The 20,111-nt window shown below is 44.2% G+C and overlaps 1 protein-coding gene across 4 annotated transcripts in view; it reads left to right on the plus strand.

Annotated features, from left to right (window-relative positions):
• Trank1 (tetratricopeptide repeat and ankyrin repeat containing 1) overlaps positions 1-20,111 on the plus strand; it is a 76,462-nt gene that overhangs the window by 22,183 nt on the left and 34,168 nt on the right. For 2 of the 4 annotated variants that reach the window (XM_032910845.1, XM_032910849.1), the window contains exons 2-8: positions 4,058-4,184; positions 7,688-7,838; positions 9,971-10,089; positions 11,748-11,834; positions 12,055-12,193; positions 13,731-13,862; positions 16,507-16,677. In XM_032910845.1, the coding sequence (XP_032766736.1) occupies positions 7,748-7,838; positions 9,971-10,089; positions 11,748-11,834; positions 12,055-12,193; positions 13,731-13,862; positions 16,507-16,677 (739 nt within the window). In that variant the 5' untranslated portion in view covers positions 4,058-4,184; positions 7,688-7,747. The remainder of the gene's footprint in view (positions 1-4,057; positions 4,185-7,687; positions 7,839-9,970; positions 10,090-11,747; positions 11,835-12,054; positions 12,194-13,730; positions 13,863-16,506; positions 16,678-20,111) is intronic. The other 2 variants (XM_032910846.1, XM_032910847.1) reach the window with 2 other exon arrangements.

The following is a 20,111-nucleotide window of genomic DNA, read 5'->3' on the forward strand; positions in this document are numbered from 1 at the left end:
TCTGTTGCATGGGTAATCTATAACTGACTTAAATCAGTTATGAACTATGAAACATTGAGGATTATTTCCAATTTTTTACTGTGGTAAACATTCATGAGGCTATTTCCCCTGTACACAGTTCTCCCACATTTGAAATCATTTTCTCCTCATTGTGTAACTTGGACTGGCCTCAAGCTCACTCTCCTGCATCAGCATCTAGAATGCTGGCATGATAAACTGCCACAGCAGGGTCGTCGGACTTTGCCAGCAGTAGGGAGGTGTTTGGGAAGTACAGGAATTGACCCTGTGTCAGCTGTTGTGGGGGTTTTCATGTTCAAGCTCTCTGGTGATATTTGTTGGGCAAATGGCGGGCAGCATTTGGAAGAGAAATATATCCTTTTGCTCCCTGAGTCAGTTCTTGATATTTAGTCATGTCTTCCTTAGTCACTTCTGTATAAATGCAAGTCATGTAATTTGGAAACCACAGACAAAGAAACGTGGGTGGAGTTTTGTGGTCTGACTTGTACAGGAGCCACGGGGCTCATTTACATAACCCTCTACCTAAGGGATGAGGTGGGCTCCAGAGATCTCCTTCCTAGCCAGCTCACGCATGCCTAAACTAAGCCATCATACCTGCTCAGCATGGTGCCTTCCCCCATTCCTTGACTAAACTTGAAGTGATAAAGGTAATGTGAATTATTACATATCCAGGAATTGATCTGGCTGACAGGAAAGTCCACAGACTTGTTGTCCCCATAGGCACATGGCGTAGGTGGATACCTCTCTGTACTCTCGTCGTTATCTAATGTTCTCTCCACGGCTTTGCCTTCATTACTGCCATACTAGATGGGCTTCTCTTTTGAACCTTGCTTTCCTCCATCTCCTTGCTAGTTGATTTGTAAGGCTCTCTTAGACCTCTCCTCACCTGACTTTGCTCAACATAATTAGAGTCCCTGTTATGTAACCAGGGCTGTCAGACCTTTTTCTCCAACTTTTGGGACAAATCCAAGATGTTCATGTGTACCCTTTCCATGTCTGGTGTTCAAGTGGCTCTTCCACAGCTCCTTAAGTGGCCTGTATATGCTAGGCCATGGAGTGGTAACAGTAGAGGAGACCGGAAAGAGAAAGGGATAAAGCAGCTTCTGGTCAAACACTTTCAGGCTTGTTTTATAGAGTTTCTGTGGCCTCATTTCCTAGCCACTTACAGACGAGGTCTTTAGAATTACAGTGCTCTTCTGTGTCAGTATGTTATGAGGGTAAAGAGGGACTATCAACTGAATTTTACTTGTCCTAACATACATAGAATCTAGGTCAGAAATTTGAAGTTGATCGGATCTGGGGTAAAAAATGGACAACGTCCATCACCCACAGATCTTTAGGCAAGTAACTTGTATGTCCTAGAGCCTGTTTCCTCGTGTGAACAGTGGGAACAGTGCCTTATGGGGCTGTGGTGACGAGCGAATGTGACTGCCTTAGTGCTCAGCACCTGCCAGGTCGATACTGCGCTGTGCTTGGAAGCAGCTCCTAGCTGGTCACTAACACTGAGTGCATGGAATGTTCTTGTCACAAGGAAAATGAGAAAGGAAAGGTCTCAGACATCTCGCTGTGGCAGGAGGTGTGACAGGTGTGCTCTTTCAAAGTGGGTGGACTTAGAGTGAATAAACTGCCTCTGTGGACTGCACAAAACAGGCTTGAGAGTGACCATACCCCATATAGCCTGGCAGCTAGCAGGGAGCCAGCCCTCCACTCCCTACAGGGAAGGCCTAATTGTTGATGTTCATTGTTGAAAGAATCTGGCACCCAGGTCCTAAGACTATGAACTTCTCTCTGGTCATCTGGAAGTGTGATGAAACCTTCCAGACTCTTCTGCCGTGACATACACTGCGGCAAGTGTTCAGCTTTTCTACCTTTGTTTTCTCTTTTGAATAAACAAGGCATCTGTTGTTACATTCTCTCCACATTTCTTCTCACCTGGTTTCTGTTTCCTTCCTCATGCCAGTTCCTATTTGTCCTCTATTCATCGTTAGTACAGAAAGTCAAGGAGTGTGATTGGAACAGGGCACTGGAAAATGAAGCCCAACAGAACTTACCCTTCCATCTGGTTAAGGGGTCTGAGTTCCTGGGGTGATTCCCCCAAACCTCCTGGGGTGGCTGGACCCCAAAACTCTTCATTGCCATTTGCTGTCGTCTTGTTGACTGTTCTGCTATTCATCCCTGGCCACAGGCATACATACCACAGGCTCTCTAAGGCTCACTGAACCTTCCTCGACTCTTCAGTTTAGGAAGACCTGTTTTCAAACATGGTAGTATTATGTGACAGGTTTGGGTTATTGGGAATGCCAAGAACCCTTATTTCTATAGGTTATACTGTCAATATAGGTCTGAATTATCACTCAAAATTGAGAAAAATAATTATGAATGTATTAAAATATTGGGGGATTGACTAGGGGAAGGAAGAGAACCAGGCAGAGTAAGAGAGGGGGTACAGGGGAGGACAGTGGGAAGGAGACAGGAACAAAGAATAGTCACACACACACACACACACACACACACACACACACACACACACACACACAGAGTATATGAAATCTTTAGCTTGGTAAGATCATCTAAAACAGTCATTGCAAAAGTTCATTTCTCATAGAAATAAAAATTAAAGCAGCAATAATAGAGGAATGAAGGTATGAAAAATAACTATCAAAACAAACAGTCACATAAGAAATTGCTTTTGCAAATCTTGCCTGCTTCTGTATCTAGTTTATGGTGTTATTTCTGGAAAGTTCCCTGTATGCATGAAAAAGCACACGGTGCCCAGCATAATTGCTATATTAATTTCCTATGACAATTTAAGACTACAGATTTATTCTCTTATGGTTCTGGAGCCCAGAAGTCTGGGGTTAGTAGGGCTGCTGCTTTGCTTGGTGAAGGAGGACAGGAGAGCTCTGAGAGGAAGCAATGTGTTTCTCCTATAGGAGGGAGTCATTGTGTAGTGGAGCTCTCCCTCTTCCAAAGCCTTTTCTATTTTGTGAGCGATATCCTATGTTTGGCTTTTATTCCCTTTTCTCTTTGCTAACTATCTGCTGCCGATGGCCCAGTGCCTCCTGAGTGTTTTTGGGCTGTACCCTTTCACTTGGGAAGGTAGCCGTGCAGGTAATGAAGGTAGACACACAGAAGGTTCACAATGGGGAAGGTGACAGAGATGGCTTTTGCAGTTTTTTGTTTTTATTTATAAGACATGGATTTATGTGCCTCGTGACTTGTTGTTTTCACACTTTTAAATGAAAAGGAAGTCCTAAGTCTTGTTTTCTTTCTATGTGTCTCACATCCCAGTGGCACTTGACCTTCCCTTGTAGTGTGGTGTGTTTGGAACCCTCCTTCTTCTTCTGCTGCTCTTAGCACCTCCCTTGCTGCCATGTTCTCCTTATTTTCCCTTTGACCCACACGATGGGACAAGTACCCTGGAACCCCCTGCCTGCAGAGCCTGCCTCCACACCTGCAGAGCCCACTTGTACAGTCTGCTTCCAGGAGACTGTGTAATCATGGATCCTGAGAGATACGGCAAGTATGTGGAGTGGGTCATGTCACATCTGCATTTTCTAAAATGCAGGAACACCATCCCATCCCCACCTCTATGGCATCACCAGTTTCACATTTTCTCTCTACAAGTGTAAACATTTGTATTGATCGGTGTCGGAGTTGGAATTAAAATGTTGAAACCATTTGTCATTTAAACAATGTAAGTAGAGTATTTGGGAGCAAGAAACATAGGTTTGTACATTGTAAATGCTCCAGGTTTTTTTAGGGGGTTAAAAAAGGACAGATTAGGGGTTGGGGATTTAGCTCAGGGGGAGGGTGCTTGCCTAGGAAGCGCAAGGCCCTGGGTTGGGTCCCCAGCCCCGAAAAAAAGAACCAAAAAAAAAAAAAAAAAAAAAAGGACAGATTTTTATATGCATAACAGATATTTCCTGCTAAAACCCTCTGCCTGGTGACCACAGTCAGTTCCAGGGTGGTGGCCGTTGAGGACTGTGCCTTTGCAGAATGATGACTTTATCGATTGCTGGTTTGTTCTTGCCCACAGGACTCCTCCTCGGGAACTGGCTGTGCTGCTGTGCAACAAATCCAATGCATTTTACAGCCTCGGGAAATGGGACGAGGCTTTTCTTGCTGCCAAGGAGTGTCTGCAATGGGACCCAACCTATGTGAAGGTATGGGGGTGGCTGCTTCCCTCCTCTCCTCCTACTTTGGTTGCATTTTTCCTTCTTGTCAAGGTGTTTATTCTGGAGATGCTTCTTGAATGCACTTGCTCCTCAGACACAGGTCCATGGGCTGGGGGAGCCTTCCCTGGAGAGGAGTTAGGTACAGGGCTGGTGAGTGTTGAAACATGCCCCTGGCGAGGGTGGAGCCTGACTGCCTGGTATTTGGAGCTCAGTGAGAGGCTGGAGGAGCTCACTTAGACCTGAGAGAGTGAGACTAAGATGCTTGATCTGCATGTGGTCTTTGCTCTCCGCAGGCTTCATTTTAGCAAAGCTTTATTTCAGATGGCAGCTCAGTGGAAATCAAACCCTTCCAGGGGAGTAGGGAAGTCTGGGAGGCCATTAAGACCCTATAAGACTGTTAACAAAGGTTAGGGAAATGTGTGTGTGTGTGTGTGTGTGTGTGTGTGTGTGTGTGTGTGTGTGTGTGTGTGTGTGTGTCTTTAGCCCTGCTAGCCTGGAATTCATTATATAGACTGGATCGGATTAGCCTTGAACTCACAGAGACCCACCTGTCTCTGCCTCCTGGGTGCTGGGATTAAAGGCCCGTACCCCCACTATGTCTGGTCTGGCAAGCATTGATGCTTTTTCATTTGCAACATCCTGAATGGCTACTCTGTAAGGCATTGGTATTTGAGGACACACAAAGGATGGAGAGACATCATCTCAGACCTTGGGTAATTCATACTCGAGCTTAGAGAAGAATGGCAGAGAATACGAGACAGTGAATGCTAACTTCTGGGTAATGGAGAAACTCCTCCATGAAGCGGGAAAACACTAAACATTAGCTTTTCTGTCATATGCTCTGATGTGCACCAGAGATTCTAGTTCTCAGCTCATGGTCCTCAACCAGAAAATGAGCGGATGCCCAGGGCTGCAAGAACTAAGGAGAGACTGAACAAAATTGCTGGCAGCAGAAATACAAGAAGATGTGTGGGGGCTGGGGGGCCTGAAGGTACAAATGACTCACATACTGGGAGAGAGACTTGAATATTTCGCATTGTAAGTAGGCACTGACCCTTATACATGCTAGGAATGCACTACTCCTCTACGGAGCTACATTTCTTAGAAGGTGGATACTGTAGAAATTACTGAATTCTTCTCAAGGGCATGCTAGGGTGGGGAGCAGTTAGGCCCTGCATGCATTCCCACTATCTTGGCTATGGCCCGAGGAAAATGTTCTGAATGATGCTCCCAGTTTCCCTGTGTGTTTATAGATCCGGCTCCTGACGGCACAGCAACCATAGCCACTCTTCCAGGTTTACTTGGAGCTCCTAGGTGTCCCTTTTCTCCTCCCACACTCACTGTTCTCTGTAGTAGTTCAGTGGCTGGAGCCTTAGGGAGTTAAACTGAGGAAACAAGTATGCATTTTATTTGTTGATTTCTTTGTGAGGATTCCTGTAAGATCTAATGAAGGGGACAAGCCTAGAAGTGTATGCCTTTTCTTTCTTTGTTCTTTCTTCCTATCTTTTTGTTTTGTTTTGTTTTACTTTGCTTTTCAAGCCTTGGCTGTTCTAAAACTCACTTTGTAGTCCAGGCTGTCCTGGAGCACACACAGATCTGCCTGCTTCTGCCCCTGCTGGGATTAAAGGTATACACTCCCACCACCCAGCATAGTTTTGACATTTTTTTTAACAAGAGTGAAGTACAGGGAAGGAACCTTAGGTTGTAGGGGCTGAGACTTGTATGAGGAAATACATAGGAAGAACTGTTTCAGGAAGAAGGACTGTGTGTTTTCACCTCAGTGCTGATGGTCAAAGTGCTCCAAAAGCTCCCTCAAGTGAGGGGACTTATGGTAAGTGTCCTCCCAGGAGATCCTGCGTGCAGTGAGTTAGAGAAGGAAGGCTTTTCTCTGCCTCTTTTAAGTCACAAATGCCTTCCCTTAAAGTCATCTTTATGGGGATATGCTTGGGGATAGCATATTCCCATACTCTTCTCCCTGCAGAATAAAAGATGGGATTTTCGACCTGAGAAAACAAAGCAGTGAAAAATTTCTGTGCCAGCTTTCATGCTTGAACAAACAAACAAACAAACAAACCACCCAACACAGTACAAATGTAGTTTCCCCTCTTTTTTCAAGTTGTTACCTGAGCTCTTTAGATGTGCAGAGAAAGGTTAGTTCATATTAATAAATACTGAGAGATCCAAGGATTTCTAAATGCTTGGTTTTGCATGGACCCAGATTGTGAATACTTCCGTTAACTTTGAAAGCAGTCTTGGCATGTCCCTGCCACTGCAGGTGACTAAACTTGGGAAGGCAGTGTCCTCTTACTCTTTTGTAGAATCACCATTCTCCCTCTTAAATATTACTTATTATATATTATACATATTTATGTGTGTGTGTGTGTGTGTGTGTGTGTGTGTGTGTGTGTGTGTTGGAGGCATGTTGGAGTTGGTTCTCTCCTTCTCCATGTGGGTCTTGGCCCTGACTCCAGGTCACCAGGTTTGGCAGTAAGTGCCATTATTCACTCAGCTGTCTTGTTGGCTCTGCTCCCTCTTAATTGTACTTTTCTTCTCTTTACAATAATCATGGTGTTTTCCTCTTGTTTCTAGACCTTATAATATAGAGCTCAGTAGCACTCAATGTTTGTCATGGCAGATTTTTCTTACATATCAGTGAACATTGTGTTTACTTGGAGTAAAAGGAACAACTTCTGTGTTTACACAGAAATCTCACTCTTTTTCTGAATGCCAGGCACAGGACACCTTTCATTCTTCTCTGTCCAGACTGTGATTAACACCACAAACAATGATCAATCAGCCTGCTTTCTTCCCTCTCTGTCAGGTATTACAGAGGCCTTAGAGTTGGACATGATTACATACTTTCTTAACAGGTAATATGTATCAGAAAAACATGGCACACAGTACAATGTGGGAAGCCTGTGCCCAATGCTTGTTAGAAGTTCTTCTTGGGACTGGGAGGTGGGGGTGATGGTGACTCAGTGGGGAAAGCGCTTGCTAAGCCATCATGAAACACTCGGTGAGGAATTCTCAGTACCCACATGCTTGTAACACCAGCACTAGCTGGAGAGAGAGCTAGGTGTATCCTGGGGGCTGGTGGGCTAGCTGGTCAGTCTTACTGACGTGACTCAGTGAGAGATCTTGTTAAAAATAAAAGCAAAGTGGAGAGCAATTGGTAAAGACCCCTGACACTGACTTCTAGTTTCCACACTCACACACATCACATATGCACATGCACACATATATGCACACGCACACAGGCACACACACACATCACACACGCACATACATGCACATACACACAGGCACGCACACACTCGCACACGTCACACACACTCACATGTGCACATATATGCACACACATACGGGCACACACGGGGCAGTGAGTTTCTTTGCACAGAGTGAGAGCTCTGGAGTTGGATTGCATTTGCCTTTCTTTTCAGCAGCAGAGGGAGGTGATGGGGACATCACAGCTTTACTTTGTCCTTTCCCAGGGATACTACCGTGCTGGTTACTCCCTGCTGCACTTGCTCCAGCCTTATGAAGCTGCTCGCATGTTTTTTGAGGGTCTACGACTTTTGCAGAGAAACCCGGACCAAGTGCAGGTTCCTGATTTTCTTGTTGGGATCTTCACAACGATGAGCAGTAAGTCAAACTGGAGAAAAATATTTTAAGTCCTTGTTATTTACCCCAAATGCCTCAGAGGAAAATGACTCCAGAGTGATCTTTTGGGAATAATGTATTCAGTTAGAATGAACTGTTCTTAGAGAGCATCCTGGAAGGTTCGATGGCTTGTGCCTTTGTAAAAACAGCAAAGTCCTGTTACTCTCATGACTTAAAGCTTTCGGAGTCATGTTTTCTAACCAGTAAGTTTCCCTTATCACTGGTTAGCGAGTTCCTTCTCACACTACTTGTCCTGGGTGATGTTCTTTAAAGTTTTATTTTTAAATAATCTTCTGAAAGTCACTTTTTTTCTTTAAAAATATTATTCTATGTGTGTGAATGTTTTCTCTCTCAGGTTTCCAGATGGTTTAGCAAGCCTTTCTGTGCTGTGCTCTCACATTGACCCTCGTTTGCTGTGAAAATAACCTAGAGGGCTGATGGAGGGTCCTGCGACAGCTGACGATATATACTTAGCTGCAAAACTCCTTGCTCAGGGATCAAAGGCCTTACCCACACATTCTGTGAGGGCTCTGAGGGGACCTCATGTCTTATACTTCTTGCCAGAGATGGTGCAGTCTACGGCCCTGGCTGTAACTGTGCCTTCAGATAGTGTGGCTATCAGATTTAAATTGTGCTGACCTAACCTGTGCCACTCATGTATGTTGTTCTAGGTAAAACAGTATCTACTTTAAGGCATACTCCTGTTTCAGAGGCGTCAGAATATAAAAAGTGATAGGCACATTAGAATCACTGGGAAAATCTTGGCTTTCAAAAGTAGGGCAATCACTGTTGCCGGTGAATGAGCTGCTCTTCACTTAGCAGTTCTCATGGCTACCGTGCTCACACAACTTTCGTGGTCTGTGGTGGAGCCTTACAGACTGGCGTGTTTAGTACAGAGAAGGATTAGTATTTAGGAGGAATGGGAAAGGGTTAGAGGTAGGCACAGCTGTGTCCTCCAGACAGAGAAATACAAAGTCTCCAGGTAGGTCACAGTTTCTTTCCTGGGAGGCTTGTTCCCAATGTCCAAAGATAGCCTATTTCCTCCTAAGGTAATGGCTTGGCCAGTTCCCAGAGCTTCCTCAGAGTCTTTCTGCATCTGTGTAAGTGTGTGTGTGTGTGTGTGTGTGTGTGTGTGTGTGTGTGTGTGTGCGCGTGTGCATCTTAGGGCCAGAAGTTGACGTCAGTTATCTTTGTCATTTTTGTCCACTGAATCTTTCACTGAACCAGAAATGTATACTGCGTGTGCAGGTGCCTTCAGTGATGAAAGAGGGTGTTGGATCCCCAAGAGTGGAGTTATAGGTGGTTGTGAGCCACTGTTTGTGGGCATGTGGGTGCTCCTCTGGAGGACTAGGCTGTGCTCTTAACCACTGTGCCCTCTCCAGACTGTAACAAGACTCCTTTAGGGCACCACATTGCGTGATTTCCTCCCAAAGTACTTCTTTTTTTGGAGAGTGAAATAGGCTTATGGCACAGTTCCTAAAAATTTAAAAGCAAATGTATGGAGTTTTACATTCTTTCCTATATCTATTTAATTTAATGTAATTTTTTTTACTTATTTACTTAGGTTTTGGAATTTCTGACCCTGGAGGAGGTGCCATGCTGTCCTTAGACATGGGCGTTTGTGTGTTTGGGAGGTGTGGTTTGGAGGACGAGGAGCTGCAGTAGCTGACAGGCCCCTCCGTTAGACGGCGTTTTTGCAGGAATTGTCTGCTTGCCACTCCAGGACCATGCTTTCCCACACCACAGTTTCCACCTGTTGAATACACAATAGCATTTGTCACCAGAGTGAGCTTTGTAACCCCATTTGGGCTGCTACTTAAATAGCAGTGCCTTGGCGGTTTACTTGGGAGAAGGGGAAGCCTCTATCACTGGGCTCTGCAGAGCGGAAAGCTAAGTGACGGTCAGCTTACATTATGGATGGCATCTGACTTAGGGGACTGCTTGTGTGGATGAACTTAAGGTAATTGTCATAATGGATGTTACTTTGAAGAGAGCTTTCCTCCTGAGGTCTTTAACTTGTCATTCGACTCTATGCGGTCTTAGTTGGGGAACTGTTCTTCAAGGCTCTAGACTTCCCTCACTTGAAGTTTCTAAGCTATGGAATTTTCTTTCAGGTGACTCCATTGTTTTGCAGAGTTTCTTGCCCTGTTTTGATCATATTTTCAGTACTGGATTTTCAACAGAAGTGTGGCAATCTGTAATACAGAAGTTGGCAAAGAAAGGACTGTGGCATGTGAGTACAGGAAATGACTCTCTTACTAGGAAAACACACACTGTATTAAATTCTTTAACATCAAGGGAATGTAATATGTTATTTGTTTATCTTGATACCATAATAACTTCTTAAAAATATTTATTTATTCTTTGTGTGGAGGTATGTGCACATGCATACCTCATGCATGTGTGCCTTTGTGTGTATGTGCTTCGTACAGTATATGTGATGTGTACTTCTTTATGTGTGTACATGTGCATGTAGATGCATGTGCACATGTGTGTACTTATGTGTGGAGGCCTGAGGCTGACGTTGAGTGTCTTCCTCGATCACTCTCCACCTTGTTTTGTGGAACAGGATCTGTCATTGAACCTGGAGCCTGTCATTTAGATAGGCTGGCCCTCCAGTGAGCTTCAGGGACTGACCTGTCTTCTCTTCCCTCAGCTGGAGTTTTAGATGTCTGTTTCTGTGCCTGGGTTTTTATGTGGATGCTAGGGATCTGAGCTCAGACCCTGATACTTGCTTGATGCACTTCACCAAGGGAGCCATCTTCACAGCTAAAGGTTTCTGTGTGGTTTTAAGAGACTGCTAACAGCTAACACTCTGAGGTCGGAGGTGTACTAGAGGCTTAACCTCCATTTACTACTTGAACTGATTTCTCCTTTGAGCCTCAGATTTTCATTTGTAAGTTGCAGGATACAGAGTTACTTTTTTTTAGGGTTTTGCAGAGAATTTAAAAAGAATAGTTAAGGGTGGTAATTCTAGTATGTGCTGGAGTTTTACAATGTGCTAAGCACTGAGTGAGCAAGTTTTCTTTTTCTTTTTAATGTGTATGGTGTTTACCCACATGCACGTCGGTGTTATACATGCTTGTCTTGTATTCAGGGGTTAGTAGACCATATCAGATTGTCAGATCCTTGGAACTGGAGTTACAAATGGTTTTAAGCTGCCATGTTGGTGCTGGGAATCGAACTCTGATCCTCTGGAAGAACAACCAGTGCTCTTAACCATTGAGCTGAGTAAAGGAGTTTTATAATAATCTGACATCACACAATCAAGAGAAGGCCCAGGAATCTAGTCCAAGGGGGCAGGCCCAATGTAGTGATGTGTAGGTAGTTTTTAAATGTTGGGAACTGAGGCATCTTGTAAAAGCCAGGCCAGCAGTTAGGACTGCCAAAGCCCTGGATACATTATCTAGGGCTAAGCACAGGCAGTGGGCCTGTGGAAGGTGGGCATTAACCAGGAATCAAACTGAAAGGACCTACTAGCAAACTTTGGCCTTAGTCTCAGTTCCTGGGCTCCTAGCCCATTGGTGAGGGACATGTATGAGGGAGGAAAGGAGGGAGGTAGAGTTATGTCTCTAGGCATGGTCATGTAGAGCCTGGAGTTGTAGGTCTGTGTGACATCAGATTGCCCTTACTGCTTCGTACTGCTTGATATTAGAGAATATTGTCTCTAGTAGGTTGTGAAGGATGTGGAAAGAACTTTGCTCACAGGCAGCCAGTACGACAGCTAGACAGAGAGACGGATTATCATGGCTCAGGCTAACAAACTTTGTAGTAGCTTAAAGTAAATGAAGCTTGCATTTTGCTTGTTGTTGCCCATACAATAACCTTTCTGTTCTAATAGCTCACGTGGTAGTATTACTATGCCAACCTTCTCCTGTTCTTCCTTATAAGCAGTCATTTCTACTGTTGTCATCAAAGAAAGACAGACTGCCAAGCAACATCCATGTCTCTGAGCTGTCGCTGCAAAGTCTTTTTGAGGTAAGGGGGTGGTTCCAGGCATGTGTCTCTGTAGGAGGAGGCCATGGCACTTGTGTTTAGGACTTCCAGCAGCTGCCTCATTGTAGACGTGCTATTCATTAGGCCCAGCATCATTAATTCATGTTTTACTGGTTCAAAAACTTGTGGATGATGGAGTTCAAGTTTAGTATTGGTGTAGTAACTTCCATGACTCTGCTAGTATAAGTTGGTTTTTTTCCAGAAGTATGTCTTCATTGGGCTTTATGAGAAAATGGAACAAGTGCCCAAGTTGGTTCAGTGGCTCATCTCCATCGGTGCAAACATCGAAACCATAGGACCCAGCCCTCTCCATGCCCTCATGCGGCTCTGCATCCAAGCGCGTGAGTGCTCTCCCCTTCACACACCCACCTCGCCGCCTGACAGCTCAGAGCCAGAGCTCAGCTACTTGAAGGCAGACTATCCAAGCCATTCAGGGTTTCAGCAAACACACAGCATCTTTATTCTCCTGGCACCTAGTAGTTTCCAGAGATTTGGCTTGCAAAGATTATGTGTTTTTAGAGTCTAGACAGAAGGGTAAGGACCTCTGTCCCAGATAGGAATTGGGACAGAGTGACTGTTGAGACGGAGGCAGCTTGCATGGTTCTGTCCCTCAATGTGTTTTTTGCCTGCCTAGAGGGCCTACAACTGTGTTTTGGGGCTGTGCTGGGGCGTCCTTGAAAAGAACATGGCTAATACAATTGGTTATATTGTCAAGGATGCATACACTCTCCATCTTTCACCCTTAGGATAGGAAGAAGGGCTGTTAAGCAGCCTGGCTAGGTGTCTGCCAATGACCTACTCTAATTCTGAGACTGTGTGTCTTTTAAATTTTTATTTATTTCATGTATGTGAGTATACTGTCACTGTCTTCAGCACACCAGAAGAGGGCATCAGATCTCATTACAGATGGTTGGGAGCCACCATGTGGTTGCTGGGAATTGAACTCAGGACCTCTGGAAGAGCAGTCAGTGCTCTTAACCACTGAACCATCTCTCCGGCCTGAGACTGTTTTTCTAGTTCCTCTGTCTGGCTTTGAATTCACGTTGTAACTCAGGTAGGCCTTGGATTTGTGTTCCTCTAGCATTGGCCCTCAGAGCACCAGGGCTATAGGCATGTGCCACTAGACCTAACAGGGCTGTCACTTTTATAAAATAGACTCTTTAGAGCATCATTGTTTGGTTTTAAAAAGTTAAATTTTCAGTCTATCATTAACACACACACATACAAACACACTTATACCACACCAGACAGAAACTTGGGTTCTCTTGTCAGGCATTAATTTTGGCATCTGCCTGGACCAGAAGTAGCCAAGAGAGCTCTGTTTAGCTCTTCTAGGTTGTGTTACCTTCCCAGAGGACCTGGGATTTAATTTTTCCATCTTTTATTTCTGCTTTACCATTATCCATTCTATACACTCAGGATTTTGTACGACACCGTCTTTCCTCTTATGCAGAGATTGGAAAATAAACATTTATAAGTAAAGCCTGACTAAAAGCACTATAGTCCTGGACTCCATTGTCAAATGAAGATTAGACAATTTCCTGTGTACAGAAGGTCAAGACCCTGTCCTGTGTCCTCTTTACCATAGCTGGAGAGAGATGTGGATCAGGGCACAGTCTTGGCTCCTTCCCTTGCCCTGCCTGCTCTGGTTTGTTCAACCCTTTTAAGTTTCTCTCACTAAGTAAGTCACACAGGCAAGAATTCCCGTCAAGCTTTTAAGGGGTCCTGACCTAAGATTATTGTGAAATGCCCGTCTCTCCTCTTCACTTTTGATGGAGAGTAGAAGTGTATATGCTCTAGGATTTTGATCACTTGGGGGGGTACATTTATTTACTTTGCTGATTTTATATAGAAAATAATACAACTTATTTCTGCCAGGGGAAAGTCAGCTTTTCCGGTGGGTCATGGAGTACAAGCCTGAGTGGAAAGAGCACATCAACCACAGAGATGATGCTGGCTGCACCGTCTTGCATGTTGCTGCTGCCCATTTCCCAGGATACACCATCAAGCGTGAGTAGGGACAGTATCATGGGTGTGTGCTGTGGGCCAGTGACTGCAGACAGCAGAAAACCCACATGTGGCAGGCTCAGAGGACAAACTTTCCCTGGGGTTAAATACATCTGGAGGAACGAGCTGTAAGCAGGAAGGAGGTGGGTGGGGGGAGAACCACTGGCTCCTGTGCTCTGTTGACTTTAAGTGGTTTCTGTGGGGTTTAATGATTCAAGAACATAGGCTTGGCTACATCCCTCCCTGCCCCGCACTCACCTTTATATGTGACAAAGTGCCTATGTCTTTTGCCAAATCTGTGTGGGCTGCCTGAGATAACCTGTGAGCCAGGCAACCGACATGGTCTTCATGGTCTTTAGAGCCTACCTACCATGGGGTACATTATCCTGTCATATGCATACTGCTGTACTGGTCACATAGAAGAGAGATGGCATAGCTGAAGAGAAGTTGCCATGGTGACATGGACAGCATTTTTAGACTGTGAAGGAGGAAAGCTGGTCACTCCCACAGAGATTTTTGATGACCCACTTCCCCCAAACTCAGACCCGTCAGCGCTTTCTGTCGCTAATATAAGACATTCCTTTTTTGGCATCATGTGTGTTGGCACATACATTTAATCCTAGCACTGGGGAGACAGAGGCAGGTGGATCTCTTTGGATTTGAGACCAGTCTGCTCTACGGTGAGACCCTGTCACAAACAAACACAGTGCATTTCCTCTACAATTTCAGTGGTAATGAAGCCTCAGTCAAGGAGGGGAGGTGACAGGAATAGTGGCACTCAAGCCTGGGAAGGTGGTCACCTGAGCAGACTTGTAATCCAGGCTGGTCCGGGATCTTCTGACAGCAAGCCACACTGGAAATAGGACCTTTTTAATTTCTTAAAAAAACAAAACAAAAAACCCCCACCATGTATATATATTAAATTTCTAATTTGTGTGTGTGTGTGTGTGTGTGTGTGTGTGTGTGTGTGTGTGTGTGTGTGTGTGTGTGTTGTATGCAAATAGAAGACAACTTTTGGGAGTTTTTTCTATTTCTTCCACCGTATGGATTCGGAGTTGAGCTCAAGTTGTCAGCCAGCCATAGTGGAAGCCTTTACCTGCTGAGTCATCTTGCTGCTCACTCAATGCTTTGGAAAACATGCACCACTTAGTCTTCATGGTCCATTTGATACCCTGTAGATGGGAGGTTTTTAACCTCCTTTTCTCGTGCTATAATAATTGTGTGAGTTTTCCGTGTTGTGTAAGGAAGTACCATCATCAATGGCTCACAAACGACACTCTCTTTGATGCTCCTTTTAAAGTTCACAGTTCTGTAGGTCAGTGGTATGGCATGGTGTAGCTTAATCTTCTGCTGGTGTTTTGGAATGGCTGAGTTCAGTGTCTGTTTTGCTGTGTCTGCAATTCTAGGTCTGCTTTCAGGCATATTTGGTGGGGCAGAATCTAAGATCCTAGGCTAAGGTCTAAATTTCCTTTCTGAATTTCTACCAGAAGTTGCTCAAAGCTTCTACAGGACATACATAGTCACTCTGGCTTCTGGTCCCTTCCAAACCAGCAGAGAGGAGCTTCTGTGCATCCCGTCCCTCTCATCTCTGTTTCTTTGATGATTGCTTTTCCTCTCTGATCTCCAGAACCTTGGCATTTGACACTCATGTAACTAGGTCAGGCCAAACTGTATAATCTGTCTTAAGGTTAGCTGACTGGGAGTGCAGAGTCTTATTACAGCAGCAGGTAGATTAATATATGACGGAATATGCAGACATCATAAGGAATCTTAGGGCTTAGCATTGTGTCTATCACAGTAAGATCTCCATGCACAGGAAGTATACATTTCTAATTTTAGGTTTTTGTAGTGAGAGAGGCAGCTGTGAATACAGAGGTGGTGGAGCGTGGCACAGAGAGCAGCCTGATAGTTGGCACAGAGATGCTTATCAGACAGTGAGCGCTAGTAAGTGTTACACTCGGTAGTCGAAGGTTAGCATTGATTTAATTCTATGTACCTGTGTAAGTCCTGTGCACTCCAGGGACATACCTGTTCCATTCTGAAAATAGTCAGATCTATGATCACTGAGGCACGCTGATGCTTGTCAGATAGGTACATCTGAGCACAAATGGAGCTGACAGAGGAAGGTTGGGGCTGGGGAGTGTAACAATGACAACAAAATCCTAATGCCAAAGCAGTTGCTCCCTTTTCATTCTGTCACCAGACAGGTAGGGGTGTGTGTGCGCGCGCGCGCGTGTGTGTTATGTATGTATATATGTTCATATTTATTTTTGTTTCATAAATATATGCTTCTTTCTGGAACAATATTCTGCTCCCTCTCCGGGGGATAAAGAAATCTGAAGTCACAGCTTGCTCTTATCCTTACAGCTGTAACTGTTGCCTAGTAACCAGATTTCCCCCTCGCTTTGCTTGTTGCCAAGGAGAGGGGAGAAAGGTAGAGAGGAGCGCACTTCTAAACCTCTTAAAAGCTATTGTCCTTCCCACTCCACACCAGGATTCCTTGCTTTGGGGGAGTTGGGTGGACTGCCCAAGGCTGTCGGTTTAGGCTGCTTAAATAAGAAGGACCCAGTCCCTTGAGCACTCATGGGGACTTCTCCTTATGGAAGGACACATGAAGATCCCCGTCTCTCATTTTGGTCTGCCCTAGGACAAACTGAAGATGTGCAGATGCTCCTGAGCTTTGGAGCAGACCCTACCCTGTTGGATGGACATGCTCGGTCTGCTGTGGATGTTCTGAAGAGGAACAGGAACTTCCGAGCTGTTGACAAAATCAACAGTCACCTGGAAAAGCTAGCTTCGAGTTCTAAAGGCCGATCAGGTACAGCTCCAATGGATTAACTTTTTGTGGGGAGATGTTGGGAAACTGGTTCTATGATCTTAGATATAAATTGATTTTTTTTCCTTCGGATGTGTAGGTGGAAGCGAAACTTTCCCCCTCCAATGTTCAGAAGTGTGTTTGTGTTTTTGTAAAGACAGCATGAGATAACTCTTACAGTGAGCGTCTATGATGTTCTCGGAACATTTCTACATTTGAACAGTGTGGGTGACCTCTGCCTCCACCACGCATGCGCCTGGGAAAACCATATAGAATAGGAGGCAACCAAAATTAAGCCTCCTTCTCAGGAACAGTTGCTGCTGACAATTCAAAGTATACTTACATCTCTGCTTTTTGACTGTTGGTTTAGGGACACTGCTGTGTAAGACTGCGTGGATGGCTTTATCAGTGCCACTGCTGGGTTTGTGTGGTAATCCCATTTGTACCGTTTGTCCTCTATCCTATATTCTTTAAATGTTTCCTGCTTCATCTATGGGTTGATTCTAAAATCAGAAACCAGTGGGTGGCATTTTCATGGCATTGTGATTGTTTTAAATATTGCTCTTCCTGCCATAGCTTCATGGCTGGGCCCATAGGACTGAATCACCGACTGTCTGACCCTGTGCCAGCAGTGCTGGTTAACACATGTGGATGGACTGTGCTCCTTACAGCCCCGGACTCGTGCACCACCTTTACACTGCTTGTTACCTATAGAGTCTTTCTCGATTTGCAAGAATACCTACTCCAGTTAAGCTTTTCAGGGAGGAAGCATGGGTGGTAAAGTCATGGAGCGTTAATGTCTTTAACTTCATATTGACTACTAATTTGGGTATAGTTATCCCATTTTATTGACAGCAACTAGTCCTTGCCCTACCCCGTGTGGTTACACTTCTGTAATTAGCCATCAGTAACCTGCCATCATTTACTGGCAGCTTTTTCTGGTATATTTGTGAATTTTTTATATCTTTAGATTTATACAGTATTGTACAAAATTGTGTGACAACTTTGAAAAAATTATTTAATTTCCTTCTAGCCTCCATTGCCACTGATCAGAAGTCTGATGTTAGTCATTTTGTTTCTTTTTCTAGAACATTCTGTGGCCTTGAGTTCTGAAATGTCCTTGGCCTGTATCAGGATGGAGGTCTTTACTTACTCTTTTGTGGTGCTTCTTGGTTACTTTTAATCAATCTGTCCTTCTTAGCTCAGGGAAAACATCTCCTATCATCTCATCTCCTCCAACCTCTTTCTACTACTCAATCATTGGCTACATTTGCTGAGTTTGCACACGTATACTAAATTTGGTTTTAATTTGGCCTTCAGCTTTCTCTTTTGTAATTCCCATTGTTTACTGCTACAATTTAATTTTCCAATATAATTTGGAAAGTCATGATTTTAATTTCTAAGAATTCTTTTTTGTTTTGATTATTTCTTTGTTTTCTTGAGACATTTTATTTTATGTATATGACTGCACAGACATTGTTACACCACCATGCAGGCCAGAAGAGAGTACAGATCCACAGAAACTGAGTTACAGATGGTTGTGAGCAGCCGTGGGTGCTGGGGATTGAACTCAGGCTCTCTAGCAGAGCAGCCAGTGCTTTGCAAGGCTGAGCCTTCTCTCCAGCATGTTTCTCACTGTAATGGTTCATTGTTTTCGTCTGCCTCATCTTCTTGGATTACATTTAAGAATGTCTCCCCACCCCCGGGGTTATTTATTAACATCGAGGTTTTGCTGGTTCCTTTTCCTGCTTCTCTCTGATGCTATTGTGTTCTTTTAACTATCTCCTGATTTTTCTGTCACTTACATTTGTGAGTGAGAGACTAGATGCAATGGTTACTGCTTGTATCCTGGAGATATTTAAATTCCTCTGAAAGATCCATACCCTTAAATGGGTAAACAAAGGCCACCGTGGGGAGACAGTCTAATGTCATCTCAGGATTGTTGGAATTGGCAGTTTGATAAGAGGTTTTTGAAAGATTTATTTATTATTTTTGTTTTATGGGTGTGTTTTACCTATAGGGGTGTAAGTGCACCATGTATGTGCAGTACCCCAAGAGTCTAGACAAGGGTGTCAGATCCCCTTGAACTGGAGTTACAGGTGACTGGGAGCTGATGTGCTGGAGATGGGCATCAGACCTGGGTATCCTTGAAGAGCAGTAAGTATTTAACCCTGGGTCAGCTCTTCAGCTTCCACACCCAGCCTTCTTGGTTGAGGAGGTTGTTTTAACATCTGCTTACTAAGTTAAAGTCCCTTGTTGTTTCCTTGAGGCCATGATAATAAGAAGAGGGAAACATTTGTGGAATCTCAACCCTCCCTGCTCCCCCATGGGTGTCCACACTTCAGACTGTGACATACTAGGTTTTGTTTTTAAATGTATTCTTGTTTTAAGAAATTGAGATTTTTTTCCCCCCTGTAGGGCAGTGTAATTAGCCAACAATTGTAACATGCTTTCTGATAGCTTGTTTATATAATCTGTTTCAGAGTGGCCTTCACAATTTTAGAAATCCAAAGTAACCAAAGAAGTTACTTTGCCTATGAATTTTGAAGTTTTAAGATAACAAAAAGGATTGTTAGTAGGTATGGAGTGGCTGACATGTTTCCATAATTATTATTAAATTCTAGAATAGCTCAAATATGTTTTTAATGGAGCCTTTTAATATCATCTGACCCTAAAAGCATCTTATCTGAGTCAGTCTTTATTTTTATGTTTTTTGATGCTGGGGTTGGAACCCAGGACCTTGCCTTTGCTAAGTGGTGCTCTGCCTCTGAGCCACACGCTATCTCTGAGACAGCCTTCCTTCCGCACTTCTCTGACATTAAGTAGCTGGTTTTGGAACCAAGAGGTGTGGCTCAGTGGGCTCTGCTGGTCCTCATCGTGCTCATCAGAGTTAAGTTGTACTGGCAGAAAAGCATGTGGGAGAGGAATGTGTGCTACTCCAGGACTCCTGTTGTCCCCAGGCAGTCTGGTTGGCAGTGCTGTCTCCATTTACTGTTTCTGGAAGGTGTAGACCCCATTAATGCTGGTGGGACTGATCTCCTTGGAGAGGGTGGCCTTTGGTATCCGTGAGAAACAAATGATTTTGTTAAATATTTTTACTGTTCTCAAGACCAGAGATTTCTGTTTATAATATGTTTGTGTGCACATGTGTGCATGCAAATTCTGATTTGGGAAGTTAAAAGGGACACTAGATTCTGCATTTCTCACCAGTCACCAGGGAATGCCATTTTGAACAATAAAACTTTGATTTTATTCAGTCAAGATTATAAAATTGTCTTTGACAGCTCTTGGTGGCCACCACCAGATGGCATCATGTCCATGTGCTCTGGTGCTGCTGCTGGGTCTTTTCTTAGGAGCAGGAACAAGATGGAGCCTTTATCTGCTGCTGCCTGTGTTCTCCCAACCCCTGAGGCTTTGCCTAATGAGCTGTGTCCAGC

Source organism: Rattus rattus, chromosome 8, assembly GCF_011064425.1.
Source record: "Rattus rattus isolate New Zealand chromosome 8, Rrattus_CSIRO_v1, whole genome shotgun sequence".
In the NCBI taxonomy this organism is placed as follows: domain Eukaryota; kingdom Metazoa; phylum Chordata; class Mammalia; order Rodentia; family Muridae; genus Rattus; species Rattus rattus.